The 21750-nt window shown below is 39.1% G+C and overlaps 1 protein-coding gene across 2 annotated transcripts in view; it reads right to left on the minus strand.

The window, feature by feature from the left end:
• Nucleotides 1-699: 699 nt before the first annotated feature.
• LOC139761215 (E3 ubiquitin-protein ligase RNF115-like) overlaps nucleotides 700-21750 on the minus strand; it is a 56439-nt gene continuing 35388 nt past the window's right edge. The window contains exons 4-6 of one of the 2 annotated variants that reach the window (XM_071685260.1): nucleotides 13699-13814; nucleotides 13186-13295; nucleotides 700-3561 (exon numbers count right to left, since the gene is read on the minus strand). In XM_071685260.1, the coding sequence (XP_071541361.1) occupies nucleotides 3417-3561; nucleotides 13186-13295; nucleotides 13699-13814 (371 nt within the window). In that variant the 3' untranslated portion in view covers nucleotides 700-3416. Of the gene's footprint in view, nucleotides 3562-13177; nucleotides 13296-13698; nucleotides 13815-21750 lie in introns of both variants that reach the window. The other variant, XM_071685268.1, reaches the window with a different exon arrangement.

Genomic DNA, 21750 nt, shown 5'->3' on the forward strand with positions numbered 1-21750 from the left:
AGTAAGAACATACTGAAAAAAACTGTGTAAAAAACTATGTAAGGAATATAATTTACAGTATCATTCACTTACTAAGAGGTACACTTTGAGCTGTGAGACAACCGACCTCTCGCTCCTCTTGAACTGGAAACACCCATAATTTTGTTACAGTATTTTTCCCAACACTGTGCTCTTTGTAATTCATTTCTGTGTATGAATTAGTCATAAACTTACTCAACTGAACTGTACATAAAAAATATATAAAGGTATTAATTACATATAATTTATGGAGTGAAAGGCAAAAGTTATGAACACAAGTGATATGACTACAAGTATTAGGTTAGGTTTTTCCTATATTTTTATTATGTAGATAACAATTAGTTCATGCATTAGTTAAGAACAACAAAAGAAAACTGTTTAAAAATGAAAAATGCATAAAAAAAAAAACATTTACCACACCATAATAGAAGCTATTGTTGGTGGTGAACATAATGCTAAAATGGGACCATAAAGATTCATTCCTGCAATGATTAAGTTCAAATTGGTCCACAAGACTGAGTGGAAGATTGAAATATGAACTTATTGGACAGACTATTCTAAACAGCGATGGCCATCTTGGATGGTGGTCAGGGTTACCACACACAATTATGAAAGTCCACCCAAGAGGTATCCTTTCTAAGTTTGGTTCAATACTTTCACTAAAGACTGAAATGCAAAAGATCAATAAAAAGGCTTTATTAAGTAACAGGAGCCATCTTAGGTGGTGGTTATAAACACTGACATCAGTCTTAATAAAGGACACAATTTTGAAAACAGACCATCCAAGGATCATCCCTGTCAAGTTTGGGTATACTTGGCCCAGACAACTGAAAAATTATAACACAATGGATGCCAAATGATGGCAGAATCTCATATGACCTTTAGCTAAGTGAACTGAAAAAGCAAGTAAGTCATGGATGACTTACATGTTACTGCCAGAATTAAAACAAAGAGAATTAAAGATACAGATGGTAGAAATATATGAACAAATCTAAAGGGGCATACGAAAACAAAACAAGGTCTTCAAAAATGGTACCTCGACACATGAAACAGAAAACGAGAGATTGGTAAGAAGTTATATCAAAATAAAAGTTGAAGGGAAAAATATAAGTCATGAGATGGACAGATGCAGTATCTAAATTGATGAATTCTTGGCATATTTCAGATGAGGATGCTGATCAAATGCAATGAGGGTTTCTTAAGGTGGCTAGGCAATTGGAAATATTAGTCTCACATGATGATTCAAAATGCTGTACAGGGGAATACTTTAGTTAGGAAGCACTACATTACTGTGGAAGACTGTTCACCTGTGATCAAGGTGAAAAAACTGTGTACTTGATCCACCCTTCGAGAATGCATATTCAAAGACTATAGAGAAATTCAAACAGCATCAGACAACTGTGGCCTTTCAAGGCTGTTTGTGACAGTGAAAGATATCAAAAGTTATTAATTGAAATAAAGATACCAGAAGTTATCAGATTAATAACTATACATATTTTGAATGTCTGATATCAATTCAGCAATCAAGTAGCATAAAACCTGATTTGTAGGAAATGTGACTTGTCTAAGCACCTTGCATTTTATCAGTATTAGTACAGCTGGTAGTTTTTTCTGATGTATAAACAGAAAATAAGTCACACTGTACATTGAGAAACATTCAGAAATAAGCATATAACATGTAAAAACAAGATGAAACTAGATATTTACCAAAGCTAACTAGATGTCAGCTTTCTCACTGAAACAGTGCTCAAGAAAAAAATATATTATTTTTGGGCATTTTATTTTAAAATCTGAAAATATTTTTTCCAATCATGACAAACCTCCATTTCAAATATTATTATGTAACTAACATGGCAAGTAATAAGCTGAAAATGTTTATCAACAGCTACATTAATAAAGACCGCACTTGGGTGGAAAAAATGCACAGTGCATTTGTCTGCTTTACCTTTAAAAGTGATGGTACCACAGAAAACAATGTTTGCTTTACCTGTACAGTGATGGTACTAAGTGAACACTAGCAGATTTGACTATACAGAAATGATTTAAGTAGCAAATACTACTCTACCCAAATATGGTACCAGCTTTACCCGACCATGATGATACCATCAATAAACTTAACTCATTCAGTGAAGTAAGATTATCTGTTCCATCACTGTCCAATTCAAATATTTTTTTAGCTCCTGCAGGCTAGGGCCTTTCATCTAATTTAAACAATCAAGTGAATGACAACAATGTTCATTGAAAATTTAATGAATACAATAGCCAATTTGTTTACCTGGTGAAACAAGAATACTTTTTTGGAATATTTATTGACAATAAGTAAATATGATACAATCCCCAAAAAACCAAGTGATTAGACGACTAGCCAAAGTGCATTTGGGGCTAGATAACTATATTACTTTTGTACACAATGTAAATGTCAAACTCACGAATATGCATTCACATGGACTATTTACAGAAAGCTTCCATAACAACAATGCACTAATATAAATGAAATGGTTTTATTTCCATCAGAAGAAATAGGTACCAACAATTTTATAAACAAAGGTAAATTTAAATTACTGGATGTTATACAATCACAGCAATCAAATAATGATGGACACAAATCTTCACTGATTATGTAGGGAAATCACTTGGCTCTTATATACTCATACTGATGCACTGTAATATTACAGAAACTTTAATGCAGTCAGACATTATAAAAACTTATTGTCATTTCAAAAATTTAATATTGTACAACTGAGTTTTTGAAAACTGATATAATGATATTTATGAATCTGTCCTAAAATAAACTATTGTCAATAATAGTATTTAAAGACATCCTTATCAATTACATAGCAAATAAAAATCTAGTCAATCTTAAACAGCCATCATCTGTACTCTCCTCCTGCTGTCACATTACATAATATGGAGAAAGTGAGAAAAAACTAATAACGTAGCTGTTTTGAATTTCTTGATAAATGACATAATTGATTCATAAGTTCAGGTGCTTTGTATCAGCATAAATTAATTGGTATATCATGAGATACAAAAATTAATCTGCAATGTAGGTGAACATTTTCAAATTTCTAATCTTCAAAACAATAATACTAAGTGTACACTGCTCCAAGAACACTTCAAAATACTTAATGCAAACTGTATACTGTCCAATAAAACTTTACATTTCTTATATTTTTCTGGTCACTTTTCTATTAATAATGCATATTATACATCATTCTTCGAATATCTGCTTATCTTCATTAATCCCTTATTCAACATGCCATACAGTATTTCTGAAACTCTTAATTTATTCGTTCTTTGTAGGTATCTGGACACCAGTATAGTTGAGCAAGCAACTGTAGTGCTACTGTGATAGTAAAATAAAAGAAAACTGTAGATATGAAGAATTCCTCCTAACATCAGTCTAGCTCTTCCTCAAACATAGGTCTAGCTGAGGCTGATCTAGATGTATGAGAATTGTTGCTAGCAGAGAAGGAGGAAGGAGAAGCACTGCTGCTGCTAGGGAGGGATGATGCACCTGTTCCCATTTGAGGCCTCATAAACCTTAAGAGAAATAATGATAAGAATTATTCTCTAAATAATTCAATATTTTAACATTTTATTTTTCTGTTAATACTTAACAATTATTTTGTAATTTTTCATTCCTCTGTCTCTTCTGCCGATGGTAACATCAGAAATGTAGGAATATCAGTCCCATTTCAACACATCTACTCTCTGCTGAGAGGTAAGGGATGATGTCAACTCCCACATGCTAACACACAAACAATCTTATTTCAAGGTGGATTACAACATATTGCCCTTTCACTGTAATCCTCTCTCATTACTTTACATTTACATGGGATAAACTACATAAATCATGGATCAGACCAACTTTGGTTCCTTTGGTTATATTTATTCATTTACATTTATTCATTTTGCTTTGTTGCTGTCTCCTGCATTAGTGAGGTACCGCAAGGAAACAGACGAAAGAATGGCCCAACTTACCCACATACACATGTATATACATACACGTCCACACACGCAAATATACATACCTATCCATCTCAACGTACACATATATATACACACACAGACATATACATATATACACATGCACATAATTCATACTGTCTGCCTTTATTCATTCCCATCGCAACCCTGCCAAACATGAAATAACAACCCCCTCCCCCCAAATGTGTGCGAGGGAGCGCTAGGAAAAGACAACAAAGGCCACATTCGTTCACACTCAGTCGCTAGCTGTCATATAATAATGCACCGAAACCACAGCTCCCTTTCCACATCCAGGCCCCACACAACTTTCCATGGTTTAACCCAGATGCTTCACATGAACTGGTTCAATCCACTGACAGCACATCGACCCCAGTATACCACATCATTCCAATTCACTCTATTCCTTGCACGCCTTTCACCCTCCTACATGTTCAGGCCCCAATCACTCAAAATCTTTTCACTCCATCTTTTCCACCTCCAATTTGGTCTTCCACTTCTCATTCCCTCCACCTCTGACACATATGTTCTCTTGGTCAAGCTTTCCTCCCTCATTCTTTCAACGTGACCAAACCATTTCAAAACACCCTCTTCTGCTCTCTCAACCACACTCTTTTGATTACCACACATCTCTCTTACCCTATTATTACTTACTCGATCAAACCACTTCACACCACATATTGTCCTCAAACATCTCATTTCCAGCATATCCACCCTTCTCCGCACAACTCTATCCATAGCCCAAGCCTTGCAACCATATAACATTGTTGGAACCACTATTCCTTCAAACATAAACATTTTTGCTTTCCGAGATAATGTTCTCAACTTCCACACATTCTTCAACACTGCCAGAACTTTTGCCCCCTCCCCCACCCTATGATTCACTTCTGCTTCCATGGTTCCATCTGCTTCCAAATCCACTCCAAGATATCTAAAACACTTCACTTCCTCCACTTTTTCTCCATTCAAACTTACCTCCCAATTTACTTGTCCCTCAACCCCACTGTACCTAATAACCTTGCTCTTATTCACAATTACTCTCAGCTTTCTTCTTTCACACACTTTACCAAACTCAGTCACCAGCTTCTGCAGTTTCTCACACGAATCAGCCACCAGCACTGTATCATCAGCGAACAACAACTGACTCACTTCCCAAGCTCTCTCATCCACAACAGACTTCATACTTGCCCCTCTTTCCAAAGCTCTTCATTCACCTCCCTAACAACCCATCCATAAACAAAAAAAATTAAACAGCCATGGAGACATCACACACCCCTGCTGCAAACCAACATTCACTGAGAACCAATCACTTTCCTCTCTTCCTACACATACACATGCCTTACATCCTCGATAAAAACTTTTCACTGCTTCTATCAACTTGCCTCCCACACCATATATTCTTAATACCTTTCACAGAGCATCTCTATCAACTCTATCATATGCCTTCTCCAGATCCATAAATGCTACATACAAATCCATTTGCTTTTCTAAGTATTTCTCACGTACATTCTTCAAAGAAAACACCTGATCCACACATCCTTTACCACTTCTGAAACCACACTGCTCTTCCTCAATCTGATGCTCTGTACATGCCTATGGTTATATTCTGTGTAAACATAATCAGGTAAAAGTCCATACATCAATATAAACTAAAAAAATAATGGCCCCACAATTACTCCCTGCTGTACTCTGCTGTGACCTCAACCCATTTTGAGAAGGTTCATTTGACATGCATCTTTTTGTTCCTTTCCACAACAGGTAACCTTCTATCTACAGATGGAGAATGCCCTCTATTCCTACCCCAGTGATCCAACTTTTTAATCAGCCTCTCCTGCAGCTGAATGTCAAATGCTTTCTAAAAGTTTAGATATAAAAAATCCATCCAGCCTTTCCGTTTGTTTAAAAGACAGCCGACTTTCTAACAGAAATCCATAAAGGCCATTACTTAGACTCCTTTCCCTCAAATTCTCATTAAGGTAATTTCTCCTATTTAGAAAGTCATCCATTTGCTCTCTAGTTATCTTCTCTAAAACCTCACATATCACACATTTCTGTGAGACTGGTCTGTTTTTCAGTGCCTCTTTCCAGTCTCTTTTCTTAAAGACAGATATGATGTTTGACCTTTCCCAGTCTCTTAGCACTTTGTCCTTGAATGGTATCTCAGCACATATGATTAAATTTCATCAGCTTATGAGCTTTGAATGGGTCAAGACCTTTGAGTATTCAGTTGTTGTTTTTCTAGATACCTCAGTGTTTTCTAAAAACCTTCCCCATTCCATTTTATTGGTGTTGAGAGCTATAATGATCTTCCCTGTGAAAACGCTTTTGAATGTGTTATTCTGTTCTTCACATATCCTTACATCATCCTATATAATTCTTCCATCTGAATCTCATAGCCTGTATGGAATAAGTTTTTGTTGAAGGCTCAAGTCATGGACAATAGTCAACATCAAGAATGGACCTTAACTGAAATATAAAAAAAATCATGAAACAGAAAAAGAACAGATGGGAAAGTAATAATAAACAGAAAAAAAAAAGATGGGAAAGTATTTATGAATTTTGGAGAAAGTGAAACCTGTCTTTTGAGATGTGCCACGTCATAATTACTGGAAAAGACATGAGAAGGTAGAGTTCCAAAGCTCCTCTCCTTATTCTTTTCCAGCCAAATGTAGGCCACCTTCACATGGTCTTCATTATTCTTCAATAGAAGAAAATGTGGTAAAAGAGACTGTTCATACAGTAAAAACTTAGCTCTGCAACAAAATTAGCTTTTGAAAATGACTACCTTTGTTTTGTACAGTAAATATTGGAGTAACCCTTTATTTCTGATCTTTCCATGGCTTACCATGGACATTTCATAATTCCTGGTTCAACATAAAAAATAGTCTTATACTGTTGGTTATCAAAGAAATCTATTACCCTTCAAAAAAATTACCAAAAACTGCAGGTATTAATGAGTTCAGGGTATTCTATCCCTGGGGATAGGGGAAAAAGAATACATTCCACGTATTCCCTGCATGTCGTATAAGGCGACTAAAAGGGGAGGGAGCGAGGGGCTGAAAATCCTCTCCTCTCATTTTTAATTTTCCAAAAGAAGGAACAGAGAAGGGGGCAAGTGAGGATATTCCCTCAAAGGCTCAGTCCTCTGTTCCTGGCACTACCTTGCTAACGCGGGAAATGGCGAATAGTATGAAAAAATAAAATAAAATAAAACAACGAAATAATGCTATACCTGAAGTGACCATGAAAAAATATAATGCTTCCCCAAGCAAACAGATGACACCAATTGCAAAGAAAATAATCACAAAAATCTGTAAATACTTCATAACAGTTCATAATGACCCCCAAACACCATTTCAACCCCAGATTTGTACTCAGTATGAAAAATATCCCTAACACTGATGTTATTAGGCAAATCTCCCAACTACCAAACTTCTCTGTTCCACATATTCCTCTCCTAACTCTACAACTTTATATCGACTATCTAAGCTCCTGCCATGAGACTGTGGCATTCTCTCACCCACAAGCCAAGATCATCTGCTTCGGGGATTTCAACGTTCATCAAAGGAATGGCTAAATTCCTCCTATACAGATGGTGGGGTATTTGAAGACCTTACGTTCTCCTTCCTCAATGATTTAGAGCAAAGAGTCTCCCATCCTACCCACATATTCCTGACTACTGTGACCATTCTCCTAATATTCTGAGTCTGTTTTTCACCTCTAGTGCATCCTGCTGTAACTACACAATCTCACCCCTAATTGGTTTATCTGTCCACACACTTACAAATGTATCTATCTTAATGGCACCTCCCCCTCCAGCAACCCCTTTTGAGCATAAATAATGGCACCTCAACAAAGATGAATGGAATAAATTACATAACTTCTGACTTCCCTTGGATAAATTACTGTCTCTTATGTGGTGATGCTTGTTTTCACCAAACATATAACAGAGGTTATTCTGGTGGGAATGGAAACATTTATCCTCTTCCTCCAGGATAACTTCTTCTTCCAATCCATGGTCCAAACCATTCCTGTTCTGAGGCCATTCAGGCAAGGGATCAGGCATGTGGGCCTAGGAAAAACTCGCGGTACTCTGATTACCATTCAGCTTTTATTACCGCACGTAATCACTGAAAGTATGTTACCTCTGAGGCAAAGCATTCCTGTATTCAAAAGAGGTGTGATAACATCTCCTCATCATCCACTGTTAGGTCTTTTTGGTGTTCAGCTAATGGCATCTCTAACAACTTCTGTCGCTCTATCTTACCTTCACTTTTCCATCCTAACATTACTACAGCCGTCTCTCCTATTGACAAGGCAACTCTATTTGGTTCCAGTTTCTCTTCTAACTCCACCTTGGGTGACTCTAACGTTCCTTTACCCCCTGATGCTCCTCTTACTAGCCCTATGCCCATCCCCATAATCTCTTAGCAAACTGTCCGAAAAGCACTCCTAGCTCCGGACACAAGCATAGCTTACAGTCTTGATGGCATCCAGTACTGTGTATTGAAAGAAAACTCTTTCCTGGATGTTCTGGCTCTGAGTAAAACATTTCAAGGGTGAAGGGGACAATTGGCTTGGAAATGTCTTAGAAGTAAAGTCTAGGGTTGGTGAGAGGACAAAAGACAAGCAGTAGCACTACTCCCAAAGCAGGAGTTGTTGGATTGTGTGATTGAGTATAAAGAAGTAAATTCTAGATTGGTGTGGGTAAAACTGAAAGTGGATGGTGAGAGATGAGTGATCATTGGTGCTTATTCACTTGGACATGAGACGAAAGATCATGGGAGTGTTTTGGGAGCAGTTGAAAGAGGGTGTCAGCAGTTTTGATGTACAAGATTGATTTACAAGACCAGGTATCAGTGATGTAATTTAAATGCAAAGGTGAGTAATGTGTCAGTTAAGGGCATAATTGGGGGGGGGGGGGAAGGGTTATTCAGTTTTATGAATGGAAATGGTGAACAGTTTGTGGAGTTGTGTGCAAAAAAATTATTGGTAATGGGGATTATGTAGTTTATAAAGAGACATACACAAGTTTACATGTGTGAGTATGAGAAATGGTATGGTCAGAGGTCATCAATGGATTACATGTCAAATGATAGAGGCTTTTGGATGTAACTGTGCTACAAGGGACGGCTGGTAGGATGTCTAATCACTATCTTGACGAAGCGAGGGAGATTTGTAGAAGTCTTCATTAAAGAAGACAATATTGGTGAGAAGAAAATGGTGACAGTGAGTGAGCTTGGAAAAGAGACTTGTGAGAAGAAATATCAGGAGATATTGCATGTAAAATAGCAAATGGTGAGAGCAAATGAAGTAAGAGGTGTGGGTGGGGAATAGAAGCAGTACTGGGATGTTTAAGATATGCATGTGGCATGCAAAAGATGAGAAGGGCGGATTAGAAAGGGTACTGAGTAATGGGATGAAGAGCCAAAGTTGTTTGTGAAGAGGAAAGAGAGGCGTTTGGACAATACTTTCAGGGAAGGAGTATAAATGACTGGGGGATGTATAAGAGAAAGTGGCAGGTCAAGAGGAAGGTGCAAGGATCGAAAAAGAGGGCAAATGAGGGTTGGGGTGAGTGACTATCAGTATACTTTGGAGAGAATAAAAAGGTGTTTTGGAAAAAGTAAATAGTGTGCAAAAGAAAACAAAACAAATAGGAACATTGGTGAAGGGGCCATGGGGGAAGTGATAACAGGTAGTGATGAAGTAAGGAGGAGATGGAGTGAGATTTCTGAAGGACTGTTCAATGTATTTGATGATAGGGTGGCAGATGTGTTTGGGTCAGGGTGGTATGCAAAGTGAGAAAGTCATGGAGAGTGGTTTTGTTAAGAGAGAAGAGGTGAAAGCCTTGAGCAAGAGCAAAATGTGGCTTGGCAGCTGGTGTGCTTGGTATTGCACTTAAATATATTAAGAAAATGGGTGGGTGTGTTGTTGATTGATTGGTAAGGATTTTCAGTTTTTGCATGGACCATGGTGAAGTGCTTGAAGACTGGCAGAATGCATGTATAGTGCCAATGTATAAGGTAAGAGGGATAAAAGATGAATGTTCAGACTACAATGTAAAAGTATAACGAGCATGCCTGGTATGTTGTATGGGAGGGTACTGACTGAAGGGGTGAAAACATGTACAGAGCATCAGATTGCAGAAGATAGTGAATGTGTTTGGAAGAGTGTATAATGGTTGAAAGTTAAGAATTATTAGGTTTAGCAGGGTTAAGGGACAGGTTAGTTGGGTGTGAGTCTGAATGAAGAAAAACTGGTTGAAAGCAAAGTGTTTTAGATACTTGAGAGTGGATATGACAATGAATGGATCCAGGGAAGGCAAAAAGAGTCAGAGTGGGTGAAGGGGGTAATGGTTCTGGGAGTGCTGAAGAGTGTGTGGAAAGAGAGAATGTTACTAGAAGAGCAAAAATGGGTAAGTTTGAAATAATAGTAGTCTAAACAATATTACATGGAGGAATGCCTCTCCTCCATGTAATATTGTTTGGACTACCAGAGATAAGGCTATATGGGGAGGATGGATATGCTGGAAATGAAATAAATTAGGAAAATATTTTGTGTGAGGTGGTTTGATTAAATAAGTAATGAAACGGTAAGATATAAGTGTGGCAATAAAAACAGGGTGGTTGAGAGAGCACAATAGTGTGCTGAAATGCTCTGAGCACATGGAAAGCATGAGTGAGGAAAGGTTGACAAAATAGGATATACGTGTAAAAAGTGAAGGGAACAAAGAGAATGGGGAGACCAAATTGAGATGGAAGGTTGGAGTGAAAAAGACTGTGAGCAATTGGGGGCCTAAAGATGCAAGAGGGTGAAAAGCATGTACAGGAAAGGGTGAACTGACATGATGTAGTATACTAAGGTCAACATACTGATGATGAACTGAACTAGGGCAAAAGAAGTATCTGGGGTAAAATATGGAAAGGAAGCTGTAATTTCAGAGTATTACACATGACAGTTTGAGAATCGATGTAAGCATATGCAGCCTTTCTTTGTTTCCTGGTACTACCTTGCTCAGGTTGATTAAATATGAAAAAAATATATATATTCCCCTATCTTCTTCCATATACTATACATAGTAACCAGAGTCATTATCAGTAAATACAATGGGATGGCATGTGGCACTACCTTGCTGAAGTAGGGGATGGCGATGCTGTTTCCTGTGGGGCAGGGTAGCTCCAGGAATGGATGAAGTTAAGCAAGTATGAGTATGTGCATATGTATATACGTATATGTGTGTATATGTTGATATATGTATATGTATGTATATGTGCATGTATGGGTGTTTATATGTATATATGTGTATATGAGTGGATGGGCCATTCAGGTGAGAGAGTATCACCAAACTTCAGGGGAAATAAGAAAATGTTTTGGAACATGAATGATATAAGAAGAAAAAAAAAGGAACATTGGTGAGGAAAGCAAAGAGATAAAGAATGAGATGGAGTAACTAGTTTAAAAGACTTCTACATAAGTCAGATGATAAGATGGCAGATTTGGGAAGTGGAGGTACATGGGAAGAATGATGCTGTCTGTAGTTTAAGATATTCTCATTCAGTTTATTCCATTCCTCAGTTACTCATATGCCATAAAAGTACTTATTTACATTCTGACAAGTTTCACCTTTAACTTCATACTATGGCCTCAGGTTGTTGTATCTGCATATATTTGCATCATCATGCTGATTTGAAAACTTGAAGGTTGTGTTTAAGTCACCCTCACTCTTGATGTCTCTGTTGTGGGCATATATAAGGCCTCTACCTTTCGCTGTAACTCATCTCTCATTTCAAGTACTGTCTTTGTTGTCTTCCTATGGACTTTTTCTGTTTGTTCTCTATGCTCCTTTGGCTGCAATAATCAATGCAATGTGAACAGCTTTCTGATTATTTCTTTATCCATACACTTAAATGCTATTCTGATGTTTGCCAACAGAAAATTTTGCCTTTACTTTTCTCTAAAGCTGGTACTTTGGTGACAGTTAAGGGACAATGTCAACTCCCAAGTCTCTCCCAAACACAGATTCCTGCAGCTTATTTCCTAATAGGCAATATTCATCTTGAGTCTTTTCACTGTCCCATCTTCATTAAACTGACTTTAGTTGAATTTCATTAAACATGTATCAAACCAAATTTGGCTCTGTCCTGGATACCTTGTGAGATGATGTAATTCCTCTCACTTTCCTCTTCCCTCTTGACCTTTGCATCATATGCAGACGTATTCAGGTAGTAGTCCATCCATATCTTCAGGCAAGTCATTCGCATGGATATAGCAGAATAAGGGTTCCAAAAAAGAACCTTACAGCGCTCCACCAGTGGGTCTTCAACAGGGATGTGTGATGTCACCATGGCTGTTTACTTTTTTTAGTGGATGGTGCTGTTAAGAAAGTAGATGCAAAGGAAATGTGTAATGTACCAAAATCACAGCACCCTATCCACATCAAGGCCCCACAGACCTTTCCATGGTTTACCAAAGACACTTCACATGCCCTGATTCAATCCACTGACAGAACATCAACCCCAGTATACCACAATGTTTCAATTCACCCTGTTCCTTCTTGCCTCCCACCCTCCTGTATGTTCAGGCCCCAATCGCTCAAAATCTTTTTCACTCAATCCTTCCACCTCTGATTTGGTCTCCCACTTCTCCTTGTTCCCTCCACCTCTGACATATATCCTTTGTCAATCTTTCCTCACTCGTTCTCTCAATATGTCCAAACCACTTCAATACACCCTCTTCTGATCTCTCAACCACACTCCTTTTATTTCCACACCTCTCTCTCTTACCCTTTCATTACTTACTTGATCATCCACCTTACACCACATATTGTCCTCAAACATTTCATTTCCAACATATCCACCCTCCTCCGTACAACCCTATCTACAGCCCATGCCTCGCAATCATGTAATATTGCTGACACTGCTATTCCTTCAAACACATCCACCTGTGCTCTGTGTGACACATACATATACAAATCTTCACTGTTTAATTTAACTGCTAATTAGCATGGTATGGACTCGATGACTAATAAGGTTTGTGATGAGGAAACTCTATATAGTGATATACAATTTAAAACAGAGCTAAAGTAAAATGAAACACCTTAGTCTAACTATTGAGCCATGTGGTTGTAGCACAAAAATTATAAACAAATAAGAGGGTGGGAAGGGTTACTTGCCTGCTCACCTTGGACCAGGACTGGCACTCCTATTACTGCTACTAGATGCTGCCGAGGCTCCTAGTGTGACTTGACCCTCTTCCAATAACAGTTTCCGACAAATTGGACAAGTTCCATGCTGAAAAGCAGAAAATTCAATATTCTTTTCTCAGAATAATTGGAAAAATTATATTTATACTAATCATCGACACACTGCCTGCATTATACATGCAACACCATGCATTACAAAATATGCTTCCTAATATAGTCTCACATGTAATCTTATGCAGTCAGTTCTCTTGAAAGCATCATCATTAATATATAAATACAATATAACAACCATGACAAGGGCAAAGGACGAAGCATGATGAGGCTGAAGCAGTGCTATCTACAACCCATATGAAAGTAGCTATATCCCTAATCACAAATAATGTTGCATACTAAAGTACAGTAAAGAGCTTAACAGTCAAGGCCAATTCAAAAGCAAAAGAGAAGAAGAGGATGTCAACATTCTTAATTCTAGAATAAGAAAACGTACTTACAAGTTCTAACCAAGGAATGATACAATCATTGTGAAAGCAATGTTCACAATACAGCTGACGAACGCTCTCATCTACTGTGAAGTCTTCCATACAAACTGAACATTGCAGGCCCTTATCTAAAAAGAAAAATCAAATAAATAAGATACATATGAAACAAAACTGACTTACTAAATTTCACATACATAATAGAAAATTTATGTCTGTAACTTCATATACACAGTATCCAATTGGGGAGGGGCAGTGTGGTTTCAGAAGTGGCAGTGGATGTGTAGATCAGGCATTTGCATTAAAGAATGTGAGAAATATTAAAAAAACAGATGAACTTGTATGCGGCATTTATGGATCTGGAGAGGGTATATGGTATGGTTAATAGATATTTTCTGTGAAAGGTCTTTACAATTTACAGAGTGGGAGGAAAACTGCTAGAAGCATAAAGAAGTTCCCGAAGTTCTATAAGGGTGTAAGGCTTGCGTACAAAATGGAAGAGAGGAAAGTGACTGGTTCCAAGTGAAGATTGGTCTGTGGTAGGGGTGTGAGATGTCACCATGATTGTTTGATTTGCTTATGGATGGGGTGGTGAGGGAGCAAAATGTGAGAGTCTTGGAGAAAAGAGCAAGTCTGTGGAAGATGAGAGGGCCCACGAAGTGAGTCTTGTTTGTTGATGATACAGCACTGGTGGCAGATTTAAGTGAGAAACTGCAGAAGTCTGAGTTTAGAAGAGTATGTGAAAGGACAAAGTCATGAGTAAATGTGAATAGCATCTTGGTTACTAGGTTAAGTAGGGTTGAGGGGCAGGTTAGCTGGGGTGTGAATCTAAGAGGAGAAAAACTGGAAGGAGTGAAGTGTTTTTAGATATCTGGTTGTGGACATAACAGCAAATGGAACTATGGAAGTGGAAATAAGTTATAAGGTGGGGGAGGGGGTAAAGGATTAGGAACAATGAAGACTGAGTGGAAAGAGAGAATGTTATTTGGGAGAGAAAAAAAAATGGGTTTGAGTGAAGGAACAGCATGAGCTCTAGATAAGGCTGTGCAGAAAGGGGTGGATGTGTTGGAAATGAAATGTTTGAGGACAATATGTGGTGTAAGGTGGTTCCCTAGAGTAACCAATGAAAGGGTGAGAGAGATGTGTGGTAATAAAAACAGTGTGGTTAAGATAGCAGAGGGGGGTGTGCCAAAACAGTGTGAGCACATGGAAAGAATGAGCGAGGAAAGGTTGACAAAGAGGACATGAGTCAAAAGTGCAGGGAACAAGGAGAATGGGGAGACCAAATGGCAGATGGAAGGATGGAGTGAAAAAGATCTTGAGTGACTGGGGCCTGAACACATGCAAAAGGGTGAACTGGAATGATGTGGTATACTGGGGATGACGTGCTGTCAGTGGACTGAACCAAGGTATGTGAAACATCCAGGGTAAACTATGGAGATCTGTGAGGACTGGATGTAAATAGGGAGATGTGGTGTCAGTGCATGAAACATGAGAGCTAGAGAATAGATGAGCAGATGTGGCAAACATGGGAAACAGTGATCAAGTAAGAAAAAAATAAATAAAAAAATGTTATATTTATGATATTGACATATAATTTGGGTTGTTAGACAATGTTTACTAAAGGATTACCATTGAAAACTGTCCAAAAAGTTCAGAAACAAGATGAAAAGTAAAGTCGTTCCATCAGGATGACTGAGTGATAATATAAAAATCAATGAAAACACCACAACCAGAGAGAAGGCATTGATTAACCCCATCCCTTGCTGCTCTTAGTATACTTGGACTTAGCTTTTACCTAAAAAGGAAAATTATATAAATTCAGTACGATAAATCTGAAACAAAACTGATTTGCTATATTTCACATTTTGATATTCATGATCTTAACATTTAATTATGTTTTGTTGGGCAATGTTTACTGCATGATGACCATTGTAAATTATCCTAACAAATATTACAGAGACAAGATGAAAACCACACATTGGTATGATTGAGAGATAACAGAGAAATCATTGAAAACAGCAAAACTACAATGAAGACATTTGTTAACCCCTTCCCTTACCATCCTGAGTATATATGGCCTAACTTTTGTGTATTTTTTTTTTTTTTTTTTGCTGTCTCCCGCGTTTGCGAGGTAGCGCAAGGAAACAGACGAAAGAAATGGCCCAACCCACCCCCATACACATGTATATACATACGTCCACACACGCAAATATACATACCTACACAGCTTTCCATGGATTACCCCAGACGCTTCACATGCCTTGATTCAATCCACTGACAGCACGTCAACCCCGGTATACCACATCGCTCCAATTCACTCTATTCCTTGCCCTCCTTTCACCCTCCTGCATGTTCAGGCCCCGATCACACAAAATCTTTTTCACTCCATCTTTCCACCTCCAATTTGGTCTCCCTCTTCTCCTCGTTCCCTCCACCTCCGACACATATATCCTCTTGGTCAATCTTTCCTCACTCATTCTCTCCATGTGACCAAACCATTTCAAAACACCCTCTTCTGCTCTCTCAACCACGCTCTTTTTATTTCCACACATCTCTCTTACCCTTACATTACTTACTCGATCAAACCACCTCACACCACACATTGTCCTCAAACATCTCATTTCCAGCACATCCATCCTCCTGCGCACAACTCTATCCATAGTCCACGCCTCGCAACCATACAACATTGTTGGAACCACTATTCCTTCAAACATACCCATTTTTGCTTTCCGAGATAATGTTCTCGACTTCCACACATTCTTCAAGGCTCCCAGAATTTTCGCCCCCTCCCCCACCCTATGATCCACTTCCGCTTCCATGGTTCCATCCGCTGCCAGATCCACTCCCAGATATCTAAAACACTTCACTTCCTCCAGTTTTTCTCCATTCAAACTCACCTCCCAATTGACTTGACCCTCAACCCTACTGTACCTAATAACCTTGCTCTTATTCACATTTACTCTTAACTTTCTTCTTTCACACACTTTACCAAACTCAGTCACCAGCTTCTGCAGTTTCTCACATGAATCAGCCACCAGCACTGTATCATCAGCGAACAACAACTGACTCACTTCCCAAGCTCTCTCATCCCCAACAGACTTCATACTTGCCCCTCTTTCCAAAACTCTTGCATTCACCTCCCTAACAACCCCATCCATAAACAAATTAAACAACCATGGAGACATCACACACCCCTGCCGCAAACCTACATTCACTGAGAACCAATCACTTTCCTCTCTTCCTACACGTACACATGCCTTACATCCTCGATAAAAACTTTTCACTGCTTCTAACAACTTTCCTCCCACACCATATATTCTTAATACCTTCCACAGAGCATCTCTATCAACTCTATCATATGCCCTCTCCAGATCCATAAATGCTACATACAAATCCATTTGCTTTTCTAAGTATTTCTCACATACATTCTTCAAAGCAAACACCTGATCCACACATCCTCTACCACTTCTGAAACCACACTGCTCTTCCCCAATCTGATGCTCTGTACATGCCTTTACCCTCTCAATCAATATCCTCCCATATAATTTGCCAGGAATACTCAACAAACTTATACCTCTGTAATTTGAGCACTCACTCTTATCCCCTTTGCCTTTGTACAATGGCACTATGCACGCATTCCGCCAATCCTCAGGCACCTCACCATGAGTCATACATACATTAAATAACCTTACCAACCAGTCAACAATACAGTCACCCCCTTTTTTAATAAATTCCACTGCAATACCATCCAAACCTGCTGCCTTGCCGGCTTTCATCTTCCGCAAAGCTTTTACTACCTCTTCTCTGTTTACCAAATCATTTTCCCTAACCCTCGCACTTTGCACACCACCTCGACCAAAACACCCTATATCTGCCACTCTATCATCAAACACATTCAACAAACCTTCAAAATACTCACTCCATCTCCTTCTCACATCACCACTACTTGTTATCACCTCCCCATTTGCGCCCTTCACTGAAGTTCCCATTTGCTCCCTTGTCTTACGCACTTTACTTACCTCCTTCCAGAACATCTTTTTATTCTCCCTAAAATTTAATGATACTCTCTCACCCCAACTCTCATTTGTTCTCATTTGCTGGGAATGATACAGAACTTATCTGGAACCTCACATGAGTTATCTTGTTATAATTTCAAAACATACATAACACAAATTAATTTGGGAATATGATTATATAATTATATACACTTTTGTGTATATAATCATATAATCATATTCCCAAATTAATTTGTGTTATGTATGTTTTGAAATTATAACAAGATAACTCATGTGATGTTCCAGATAAGTTCTCTATCATTCCCAGCAAATGAGAACATAGTAGGTGATATGGAATGATAGTAGATTGATATCGGTAAAACTGAAAGTGGATGGAGAGAAATGGGTGATTTTTGGTGCATATGCACCTGGTCATGAGAAGAAAGATGCGAGGCAAGTGTTTTCGGAGCAGTTGAGTGTGTGTGTGAGCAGCTTTGATTCATGAGTCTGGGTTATAGTGATGGGTGATTTAAATGCAAAGGTGAGTAATGTGGTAGTTGAGGGTATAATTGGTGTACATGGGGTGTCCAATGTTGTAAATGGAAATGGTGAAGAACTGAATAGGGACTGGTGATTGGGAATGCCTGGTTCAAAAAGAGAGATATACATAAGTATACGTGTGTAAGTAGGAGAGATGGGCAGAGAACGTTATTGGATAGCGTTATTGGATAATGTGTTAATTGATAGGCGCGTGAAAAAGTCTTTTGGATGTTAATGTGCTGAGAGGGGCAGCTGGAGGGATATCTGATCATTATCTTGTGGAGGCAAAGGTGAAGATTTGTAAAGGTTTTCAGAAAAGAAGAAAGAATATTGAGGTGAAGTGAGTGGTGAGAGTAAGTGAGCTTGGAAAGGAGACGTGTGTGAGAAAGTACCAGAAGAGACTGAGTACAGAATGGAAAAAGGTGAGAGCAAATGACATAAGGGGAGTGAGGGAGGAATGGGATGTATTTATGGAAGCAGTGATAGCTTGCACAAAAGATGCCTGTGGCATGAGAAAGTTGGGTTGGGCCATGCCTCGTCTGTTTCCTTGCTCTGCCTCACTAACGCGGGAGACGGCAATTAAGTATAATAAATAAATAAATATAAATATTTTTTCCATACATATTCGCCACTTCCAGCATTAAGAACACACGACTGAGCCTTAGAGCGAAAATCCGCAGTTGGCCCCTTCTCTCTGTCCCTTCTTTTGGAAAAGTAATATCTGGAGGGGAGGATTTCCAGCCCCTCAGCTCCCTCCCCTTTTAGTCACCTTTCACAACATGCAGCAAATACTTGGGAAGTATTCTTTCTCCCCTATCCCCTGGGATGAAATCATATTATTTATCTTTTTTTATTTTGCTGTCGCTGTCTCCCGCGTTAGCGAGGTAGCGCAAGGAAACAGACGAAAGAATGGCCCAACCCACCCACATACACATGTATATACATACACGTCCACACACGCAAATATACATACCTATACATCTCAATGTATACATATATATACACACACAGACATATACATATATACACGTACATCATTCATACTGTCTGCCTTTATTCATTCCCATCGCCATCTCGCCACACATGAAATAACAACCCCCTCCCCCCTCATGTGTGCGAAGTAGCGCTAGGAAAAGACAACAAAGGCCACATTCGTTCACACTCAGTCTCTAGCTGTCATGTAATAATGCACCAAAACCATAGCTCCCTTTCCACATCCAGGCCCCACAGAACTTTCCATGGTTTACCCCAGATGCTTCACATGCCCCGGTTCAATCCATTGACAGCACGTCGACCCCAGTATACCACAACGTTCCAATTCACTCTATTCCTTGCACGCCTTTCACCCTCCTACATCTTCAGGCCCCGATCACTCAAAATCTTTTTCACTTGATCTTTCCACCTCCAATTTGGTCTCCCACTTCTCCTCGTTCCCTCCACCTCTGACATATATATCCTCTTGGTCAATCTTTCCTCACTCATTCTCTCCATGTGACCAAACCATTTCAAAACACCCTCTTCTGCTCTCTCAACCATACTCTTTTTATTTCCACACATCTCTCTTACCCTTACATTACTTACTCGATCAAACCACCTCACACCACATATTGTCCTCAAACATCTCATTTCAAAAACCACCTCACACCACATATTGTAATCAAACATCTCATTTCAAGCACATCCACCCTCCAGCGCACAACTCTATCCATAGCCCACGCCTCGCAACCATACAACATTGTTGGAACCACTATTCCTTCAAACATAAACATTTTTGCTTTCCGAGATAATGTTCTCAACTTCCAAACATTCTTCTAGGCTCCCAGAATTTTCGCTCCCTCTCCCATCCTATGATTCACTTCCACTTCCATGGTTCCATCCGCTGCCAGATCCACTCCCAGATATCTAAAACACTTCACTTCCAACAGTTTTTCTCCATTCAAACTTACCTCCCAATTGACATGACCCTCAACCCTACTGTATCTAATAACCTTGCTCTTATTCACATTTACTCTTAACTTTCTTCTTTCACACACTTTACCAAACTCAGTCACCAGCTTCTGCAGTTTCTCACATGAATCAGCCACCAGCGCTGTATCATCACCGAACAACAACTGACTCACTTCCCAAGCTCTCTCATCCACAACAGACTGCACACTTGCCCCTCTTTCCAAAACTCTTGCATTCACCTCCATAACAACCCCATCCATAAACAAATTAAACAACCATGGAGACATCACACACCCCTGCCGCAAACCTACATTCACTGAGAACCAATCACTTTCCTCTCTTCCTACACATACACATGCCTTACATCCTCGATAAAAACTTTTCACTGCTTCTAACAACTTGCCTCCCACACCATATATTCTTAGTACCTTCCACAGAGCATCTCTATCAACTCTATCATATGCCTTCTCCAGATCCATAAATGCTACATACAAATCCATTTGCTTTTCTAAGTATTTCTCACATACATTCTTCAAAGCAAACACCTGATCCACACATCCTCTACCACTTCTGAAACCACACTGCTCTTCCCTAATCTGATGCTCTGTACATGCCTTCACCCTCTCAATCAATACCCTCCCATATATTTTCCCAGAAATACTCAACAAACTTATACCTCTGTAATCTGAGCACTCACTCTTATCCCCTTTGCCTTTGTACAATGGCACTATGCAAGCATTCTGCCAATCCTCAGGCACCTCACCCTGAATCATCCATACATTAAATAACCTTACCAACCAGTCAATAATAGAGTCACCCCCTTTTTTAATAGATTCCACTGCAATACCATCCAAACCTGCTGCCTTGCCGGCTTTCATCTTCCGCAAAGCTTTTACTACTTCTTCTCTGTTTAGCAAGTCATTTTCCCTAACCCTCTCACTTTGCACACCACCTCGACCAAAACACCCTATATCTGCCACTCTATCATCAAACACATTCAACAAACCTTCAAAATACTCACTCCATCTTCTCACATCACAACTACTTGTTATCACCTCCCCATTTGCGCCCTTCACTGAAGTTCCCATTTGCTCCCTTGTCTTACGCACTTTATTTACCTCCTTCCAGAACATCTTTTTATTCTCCCTAAAATTTAATGATACTCTCTCACCCCAACTCTCATTTGCCCTCTTTTTCACCTCTTGCACCTTTCTCTTGACCTCCTGCCTCTTTCTTTCATACATCTCCCACTCATTTGCATTTTTTCCCTGCAAAAATCGTCCAAATGCCTCTCTCTTCTCTTTCACTAATAATCTTACTTCTTCATCCCACCACTCGCTACCCTTTCTAATCAACCCACCTCCCACGCTTCTCATACCACAAGCATCTTTTGCGCAAGCCATCACTGCTTCCCTAAATACATCCCATTCCTCCCCCACTACCCTTACCTCCCTTGTTCTCACCTTTTTCCATTCTGTACTCAGTCTCTCCTGGTACTTCCTCACACAAGTCTCCTTCCCAAGCTCACTTACTCTCACCACTCTCTTCACCCCAACATTCTCTCTTCTTTTCTGAAAACCCC

The sequence above is a fragment of the Panulirus ornatus genome, chromosome 3, assembly GCF_036320965.1.
Source record: "Panulirus ornatus isolate Po-2019 chromosome 3, ASM3632096v1, whole genome shotgun sequence".
In the NCBI taxonomy this organism is placed as follows: Eukaryota; Metazoa; Arthropoda; class Malacostraca; order Decapoda; family Palinuridae; genus Panulirus; species Panulirus ornatus.